The 9,034-nt window shown below is 43.7% G+C and overlaps 1 protein-coding gene across 7 annotated transcripts in view; it reads right to left on the bottom strand.

The window, feature by feature from the left end:
• Positions 1–187: 187 nt before the first annotated feature.
• Positions 188–9,034, bottom strand: part of VAMP7 (vesicle associated membrane protein 7) — a 32,491-nt gene continuing 23,644 nt past the window's right edge. For 6 of the 7 annotated variants that reach the window (XM_034781265.1, XM_034781263.1, XM_034781266.1 and 3 more), the window contains exons 5-8: positions 8,468–8,558; positions 6,413–6,480; positions 3,834–3,926; positions 188–2,580 (exon numbers count right to left, since the gene is read on the bottom strand). In XM_034781265.1, the coding sequence (XP_034637156.1) occupies positions 2,518–2,580; positions 3,834–3,926; positions 6,413–6,480; positions 8,468–8,558 (315 nt within the window). In that variant the 3' untranslated portion in view covers positions 188–2,517. The remainder of the gene's footprint in view (positions 2,581–3,833; positions 3,927–6,412; positions 6,481–8,467; positions 8,559–9,034) is intronic. The other variant, XM_034781270.1, reaches the window with a different exon arrangement.

The following is a 9,034-nucleotide window of genomic DNA, read 5'->3' as shown; positions in this document are numbered from 1 at the left end:
ATTGCTTTTATAGTATCTTTTAGTAATTTGGCCTATTTCGGAAGCACACCAAGTTAAGTTACACAGGGTCTTAAAGAATAACTTTTCGGAACACTGCTGGGTTTAAGATTAGTGGTGCTCCTCCACCATGAGTTGGGAGCGACCATTTAATGCCAAGCTACCCTTCACAAAACTTAGCAAAGTCTGGTCATTTGCCATACAGTAAATTTATTCAAACAGGATAACTTTGTTTTACAGTAATGCCTCACTGCATTCTTTAAAACAAGAGGAAATCGTTTATATAAAAAGTATTTGTACATAAAGAGACAAATCATAGTAAATTAACAGTAACATCACCAATCCCTAAAACATGCAGAGTTGCACATTGATTGTGGGCAGTAGTGCATACTTGAAGGAGATGACCTATCTCCTGCTCTTCCCAGATGAGCCATGAATATTTCACTGATTGAGGGTTTCCAATAAACTCAGCACTGCCTCTATTCTCAGTGGTTAGTCCAACTGGTGATGGAAGTGAACTTAACATGGAGAACAGAGTCACAAATATGTTTACTTGCATGGCAGGAAGTCACTACTTACCAATTTCCAACTACCATGGATCAGATTTTGGTCTACTGAGGATAAACCCATGCATGGATGTGAATTTAGAGTACTGTTACAGAATGGAACCTGCTGAGAGATCAGTGTGTAACATACAGCAGCACAAAGGATGTGATGGGGTGGCAATTTGGTTTTCAGTGCCCCATTTCATGGGGAGCCAGTACTAAATGGCCTCAGGGATAAACTCCTCAAGGCCAGAGTGCAAAAGCTGTTCTGTACATCACATCTGATTAATGGCACTGCAATAAGCACATGGCTTTAAATATATGCACTAGTATTAAACCTCTCTCCCTTCCTCCCACACACACATCTCCACCTTCTTAATAGTAGGAGTTAGTTTCTCAGTGCTCAGTGACTGAGCACTGAGAAACTCTAGGGCCCAGGAGTTAGATGTGTGTGTTAAGCCATCTCGTATTTCTCATTTATCAGAGGATTTGCTTTTGTCTCCATCCCCTCCATAGGAAACAGAGCTCTTTCAAAAGAAATATTGATCAGTTTACCAATAAAAAGAGTCAGCAAGCCTTTTACACACTGCCTAGGTCAGACCTCAAGCCACTACTTTACAAATCTGCACTGTATATAACTGGACAGTGCCACCCCCATTTCAGCTACTGAGGGATTATACAGGAATTAGGATAAGGATGTCCAGATAGGACAAAGGGTTTCTAATCAAAGCTATCATCGGACACTGGACAAGTCTCTAAGGGGCTATTTTTGGCCCTGTGAGGTTCTCATAGCGGTATATTTGTCAAGGACCCCTGCCTTTGGTTGTTAACGGTGGTGTTTTGTACCACAGATAAGAATCCAGAATACATATTGGATAAGAGCGTCCTTTCAGACCAACACAAGTTGAGACCTAGAACTGGGATGGAACCATCAGTTACCTGTTTCTTTAACATGTGGAAGGATCTGACCAGGATGGAAACGCAAGCACATGGCACCTCAGAACACACATTCTCTTTGCAAACTAGAAAAATAGCTTGGCCCCAGTTCCATCTCTTCCATCTTGAGTAATAAGCACTTGCTGTAAGTTTATTTTGAGTGGGGGAGGATTAAACATACAGGACAGAAGCAATACTTAAAATGCAATGACAAACAGCAGCCAAGTTATCACAACCATCACCTTTACTCTATCAACTTAGTCACAGAGTAGGGGAGCTGGGCAGAATACAGAGGGTGAAAGAGGAGACATTTCAACATGCCCACTCAATCCCCACCCATCTGTACAGATGTCCAAAGAGATACCCCAAAGGAAAAAAGGGTTCCATGTTGAAGAGGGAGAGGTCTCTCCAAGATCCTTTACTGGATCTTAACATCTACTGTGCCATTCCATTTATGACCTCAACCCATGTTTGCATTGGTGGCCCCTGAACAAGCAAGCATTTAACTCTACATAGTACATCACTTTGTGGACCAAACATGTAGGGAGGAGATGTTAATTAGATCCCAATATAGTGGCAGCAAAATGAACTTTCACCACTCTGACTACCTTCATAGACCCACCTTGAGCTCTCCAACCCCACTCATCATGCAGAGATGGAGGCACTAGCAATGCTGTTCTCTGCTTAGCATGCTCCCATTAAAGTGCAAAGCTGTACATACACACACAGATGAGCTGCACGTACCCTCTGGAGCCAGCCTTGCTGCCTGCCCAGCTGAGAAACTGCAGTTAAGACAAAAGAACAAAGAAACAAAATCCCTTCAAGTAGTTTTAAAACAGCTCTTCCTTGAGGCTGAAACTGCACTGAGGCAGTGATTTGGGGCCGCTAGTGGTGATAAGACAAAGAGAAGTCCGAAGTCCTGGAAGGATGGAAGAATGAGGTGTCAGTAGTGAAAGACAAGTTATTTTGTGGGTTGCTCCTTCGCACACGCTCATGCGCTCTCATCCTTGGCTGATCAGCACAGGCCATCTGTTTACTTCTACACACAGCTGGGCCATGAAAGCCCACCGCAGGCAGCCGACACAATGATGTAGATGACGACCTGGGGGAAGAAAGCACTGTCACATGGATAGAGAATCTTTCCCATCACTCAACATGTAGTAGTCAAGTACTTAGAGCAAGGTTTGGAAACCCAGACTAGGGTACTATTCCTGTCTCTGCCACCAACTTCTCCGTTGGCATTCAACAATTTGGGGAAAATCTGCCTCAGTTTCCCCAACTGCAACTCTGGGATAACACCACCCGCCCTGCAGAGTGATGCAAGGCTCCATCAAGGACAGCACTGCACCTATATCACCTGCAATTATGCTTTGAGGTCCTCAGATGAAAGATGTTAAGAGCAAGAACATTTGAGAGTAAATACCTGAGGAGGAGGAGAGGCCATGACTCAGGCATGAAGCCATTTCAAGTAAGAGCAACAGGGGCACAGGGCTCCTTAAAACTTAAGTCTCCACTGGGCCCAGATACTGTGAACTCACTGCTTCAGCTTCTAAGAGTCAACAAGGCAGCTATGTCCCTGTCCTCTCTTACAGGGCTATATACAGCTAGAGAGAATGGCGACAGGTCACCTTCTGGAATGCTACACTTCCTGTCTCTCTCATCTGAGACATTAAGATAGCGGACATCACCCCCACACACTGTTATGGGCAGGGCTAGAAATGGCTGGAAAAGAGAAATCCCCTCCTGGAAAAGATTTCCCATTTTTGAAAAAGGTCCTCCATATTTGGGATGGAACAAGTCAAAATGAAACATTTTTTGTGGGAAGTGATTGAGAGAATTCCATTTCGAGAGAACCAAAATGGAACGTCTGGCTTCCTGCCTGAAGGAAGCCTCTTCCTCCCCAGGAGCTGGCCTCCTAACTTCTAGGCCCTGGAACTGGCAGGCAGAAAATGTAATTGACAAGAGTTTTCCAGGCAGGCAGCCAGGAAACCATCACTTCAATTTTCTTGATGGAGAAATAGAATTTTTTGGCTAAATGAATTTTCTGCAGAAGACATTAGTTTTGGGAAAAGGGCATTTTTGGGGGGAAATCATTGATGAAAAATTCCCGACCAGCTCTAGGCAGGATATTGCCACCTGCTCTAGTGTAAAAAGGGTAGTGAAATGCTGGTTCCTAGCCTTGGGAAGAGAACCTTCAAGAAGGAACCCATTTACCTCCATCACTAGGAGACACTGATTATTTGGGGGTTACTGTGAAGAGACATGGATGACATTTTCTAACATCCAGGCCTCACTTTAGAAAGGAGCATGTGCGTTACCTCCTTGGAAGAAAGAGGATGAAGGCTAGTAACTTACAATTGATACTACTGTGATGATGATGGTAAGCTTGAGGTTCTTCATACACATGGCTCTGGCCAGGTTCCTGCTGGTAGTTTTGAATGTGACAGACTATGAGAGAAAGACAACCCCCACTTAGTCCATGTGCCTGGTGAGCAGCCCTAGTCCTCCAGTTGGATTTCATCAAAATCCCTCCTGATCCAATACCTAATCTCCAACAGCCTGCCAAGGGGAGCAGTAGGGCAAAAAACCTAACTGGCTTCAAGACTGAACTTGGTAAGTTTAAGGAGAGAATGATATGATGAGACTGCCTACAATGGCATGTAGCCAATCTGCAACTGCTAGCTGCAAATATCTCCAATGACAAGTTATGGGATTAGATGGGGAGAGCTCTGAGTTACTACAGAGAATTCTTTCCCAGGTATCTGACTGGTGTGTCTTGCCCGCATGCTTAGGGGTCAGGAGGGAATTTTGCCCCGCATCAGATTGGTGGTGACCTTGGGGATTTTTCACCTTCCTCTGCACCATGGGACATGGGTCACCTGCAGGTTTAAAGTAGTGTAAACAGTGGATTCTCTGTAATGTGAAGTCTTTAAACCATGATTTGAAGACTTCAATAACTGAGCCAGAGGTTTGGGGTCTATTACAGGAGTGAGTGGGTGAGGTTTTGTGGCCTGCAATCTGCAGGTCAGACTTCATGATCATGATAGTCCCATGATAGGCCTTAAAGTCTATATGAGAGAGAATGAGAGTGTGTGTAAGTAAGAGATGCATTTCCTGTGCCCAACCCCCACCTCTTCATCAGCATTTACAATAAACCTGGATACTTCCAATGGATGAAATGACCTGCTCTTTAGCAGTGGGAGGTTGTATGGGGCCCCTGTCGAAGTCACTTATTTGCTTTGTCCCTTCACTTCCCCTAGGAAAGGGAGCCCCTTCCTATTCCTGCCTCTGTACCTGCAATCCTTTAGCACTGATTGTCTCAGTGGGAGAGGGGATTGGGGCCGCAAATTTCTGCACTAGTTTTCTTCCACAGAAGTGGTAGTTAAAGAGGCAACATCAAAGCTTGTGTGGGCCTGAAAATGAGCCTTGTACATGGGCACCCCTCTGCTCAGCCCTCAGCTTTTCTATGCACTGCCTGTTCACATGTCCTGTGTTGCACATACAGCCAGGCTAATCTACCCTGTTCCATTTGCAGGCCTACAATCCAGTAGTAGAGGGCATTGTGCATAGTTTTACCATTGTAAATAAATATACTAAGAGAGGTTTCAAACTGAGCAACTTTCGATACCAGCTCCCTTTTGGGTCTAGCTGACTGGAGACCTTTGAGAACCTGAAGCTTATCTCCAATATTTATGCTATTCTGACTTTGTGGTAAGTCTTCACTTTATTCATTTTTCCCATCCTGCTTCTCTGTAATCCAGAACCCCACTACTCTCCAAATCATAGGGTTTCATCCCAGGATGGCAGCCTGCTGTCTTTTAAGATCAGATGATTTCTTGCACAAAAACCCCTAAACATCCCAGTGCAAAGAGCTCTCTGAATGGGAAAAGAACTGGCGAATGCTGGACATTCAACACAGGACCATGCAACAGCTTCCAATCCAATCCAGCTATAGGAAACTCAGCATTGCCCTTTGTTGGGAGCAAGGTGAATTTTCTGCACCCCCTTGCATTATTTCCTCTTCTCCCTCCTTTTCTTAAAGGCATTTCTTGACATTTCTGAGAGATGAAGAACAACTTCTAGGGGACCCATTCATAGCTACGTGGGTGTTAGCTGCACTAACTTGTTTATTTTCAGTAGCCAAAGCACTATTGTAGGCCAGAAGGCTTCCACATAATTAGCCTGAAGTCAATTGATCTGAGAGTTATTTTCATAATTAAAGTTTCTATAATGAAGAGCATAGATGTCGTGGAACCAAAATATGAAGGAAACCCAGACTGTCGGTTTCCCCTTACATACGAGAAAGCAGGAAGGTAGGTCATGGCTCATGTGGGCCTTTGGGGCTTGTGTGCACAGACAGGAAGAAAGGGGACAAGTGGAACTTATACAGGAAGGTTCCTTAACAGAGCAGGATGCAGCAGCAGGAGCACGTAACTGAACTAGCACCAAGGAACTAAGAATCAGGCATTATTCCAGTGGGAGCAGAGTTGTGACATGTCTACATGTAGCCTGGTATCCAGTATCCATCCACACACCTCATGCACTGCTACGCCTCGGATGCAAATAGCAGAAGACACAGTGCAGTAAGGAATGAGGGCACAATGAGCTATGCCACAAGCAAAATACAGCTGTTGTTGTTGTAAACCAAGTTGCGTAGGTAAGGCCTAGAGGGGGACTGAAAGAAAGTCATGTGTCTTGTACACACGACATGCCAGTCACAGTACAAACACAAGGGCTTAGTGTCTAGAAGCCCCAGTATTTGCACTGTCTGTGTACAGCTCTTGTGCCTGGCCTTTGCTGCCACCTGCACTCATTGCACACTGGTTAATATCAGCTTTTGCTCATAACTAATATGGTATCAGCATGTTTGATTACTACATAAAGTCCACACCGCCCCCTCATCCCCACTTCCCCTTATGCCTCTCTGTACTTACTGAATCCACTAGATTCTCCGTTTTGTCTATCAGCAGCTCCAGCTTCTCTCCTCTTTGGGCCACCAGGTCTGAGGGAGGAAGAACAAATCAGCAGTCAGAATCGAGGTGCAAAAGCACCTTCCTTATCCAAGTCTTTTGCTACTTCAAGGCCAGGAGACATCTCTGATACAACTAGGGTTGGCAGTATTCAATTGTTATTTTTATAATTTCAACAAATCCATTTATTTTGAAGCTTTTTTCTATTTTTATCAATTTAAATTTTCACAGCTCCAGGAAATCACATAATTGTCTGAGCCGCCCCTCCTGCCCCCCATGACAGTAGTTGTTAAGTTATAAAGTTTCTTGATTCTTAACACAAATTGTCAACATATATCAAGATGTACAAAGTAAATATCCTTAAATCAAACTAAGTTCTCAAGCAGCATTTTTCTTAATTTATTTAATTTTTGAGTAATGTCGATGGGAATATTTTTTCCTCGGTTTGGGTACGAGTACAGTGAAATTGACATTTACCAATAAAAAGCTCGCTTGCTAGACAGTTAAGGGTTGTGCACAACCCTTCTGAGCTACTTGGAGTACAGTATTTGAGGTGGAGAGAGGAGAAAGGTCAAAATTCTCATGTCCCAAGCAATCCCAAAACAGTTTCTGAGCCAGAGCCTAGAGTTTCACCAATTTATACCAGCTGAGGATCTGGCCCTCTACCTTAAGTGAGGAAGCAAGTTTTTCTTGAACTCCATTGCAGTGGGCTAGGGTACTGTTTATGAATGAAGCCCTCAAAAGGAAACAGGTTACACTATGGATTAGTCCAGGGGTCGGCAACCTTTCAGAGGTGGTGTGTCGAGTCTTCATTTATTTACTCTAATGTAAGGTTTCGCGTGCCAGTAATACATTTTAACGTTTTTAGAAGGTCTCTTTCTATAAGTCTATAATAGAAAACTAAACTATTGTTGTATGTAAGTAAATAAGGTTTTTAAAATGTTTAAGAAGCTTCATTTAAAATTAAATTAAAACGCAGAGCCCCCCGGACCGGTGGCCAGGACCCTGGCAGTGTGAGTGCCACCGAAAATCAGCTCGCGTGCCACCTTCAGCACACGTGCCATAGGTTGCCTACCTCTGGATTAGTCATTTAACAAGCTACTCGAGCCTTTGAAGGAAGCATTAATACAGTACCTCTAGCTTCATCTCACTTGTATAACTCTATAAACCTGCTATATAGTTTGGGTCCAGAAGTAAATATTTTAGTGTAAAAGAGCCCTACATCAGAAACTGGTGAGTTGCTATTTAATCTACATGGTTATGGCCAGGAGCCAAGTGGATTTTGGGGCCTGTCTGCATAGTGGGGTAATGTGTTCTAGAGGAGTGTGATTTCTAAAGCACACTAACATGCTGCACATTAATTGGCCTGTGTGGACCCTGCTGGTGTGCACTAAAGGTTCCCTAGTGTGCTTTAATGCAATGCATTTCAAACAGCACTACATCAAAGCACACCAGCTAGGTCTACACAGACCAAGTAACGCATTTTAAAAAACACAAACCCGTAGAGCACATTACCCCACTGTGTAGACAAACCCTTAGTTTGGATAAACCATTGCCTTCTCCAAGAACAGAAGGAGTTCCAAATCTTTCCAGCTTTAAGACTCTTCAAATCCATCAGCAAAGGAGTGATACAAGTGCTTTGCTAAGGCCTTGATCCTGCACTCAGGCCCACATGGTTTTCAATGTAGAATGGAGATTGAGCATTTGGAATTTGGAGTGCATCCACCATTGGTCTGCAACACAACTCCTCAATCCCAATCTGCCACTCACAGTGAAATCTTAGTGCAAACAAATTCCTCTGCAAACTCAGAGTACTTCTGTATGTGGCATGGAATACTCGTCAACTGTAGCAGACTCTGTTGTTCAACCAGGTTACCACTGCAGAAGATGGCAGGTAAACCTTGGCTTCCCATAAAGCATCAGCTTCACAATACCGTTGGGAATGCCTCCGAAAGGGATGCTCCCCTGGGACCTAGGGTTGCACGCTATGTGCAGAGCAGGAAGTGAAGTGATAAATACCTATGTTTCGGACCATGATTCCCTTAAGTTCATCAACCTGGGCTTGTGTCTCCACAATCTGATCAGCACCCTTGTTCTCCGAGTGGTGTTTCTGTAACAGATTAACTGAGTCAGTGATGCTACAGATCTGTTTAGAATGAAAACAATTTCTCCTATCTCAGCTCCCCGTTCTCTCCTAAAGAGCGTGCTGGCAAGCTGGGGGAAGTGGGAGGGGAGAGAGATAATCCAAATATAATATCCAATAATAATAATCCAAATATAATATAGGTAGTCTTTTGTCTGGTGAAAAAAATTTCCCTGGAACCTAACCCTCTCATTTACATTAATTCTTATGAGGAAATTGGATTCACTTAACATCGTTTCGCTTAAAGTCGCATTTTTCAGGAACATAACTACAACGTTAAGTGTGGAGTTACTGTACCAGTGTTCTATCTGTACAGGTCTTGCAGACTGCTTTCAACCACTTCCTACATCTACTTTGGCTTGCTACTAATTTCCAAAAGCTTACACGTGAAGTTCTACCCAGAGATTCTCAGGTTTATCTTCCCTGTTACTTCAGTACCCTTG

Source organism: Trachemys scripta, chromosome 9 (genome assembly GCF_013100865.1).
Source record: "Trachemys scripta elegans isolate TJP31775 chromosome 9, CAS_Tse_1.0, whole genome shotgun sequence".
Taxonomy (NCBI): domain Eukaryota; kingdom Metazoa; phylum Chordata; order Testudines; family Emydidae; genus Trachemys; species Trachemys scripta.
The sequence above is the reverse complement of the archived record's forward strand: the minus strand, read 5'-3'. Positions and strand labels throughout refer to the sequence as shown.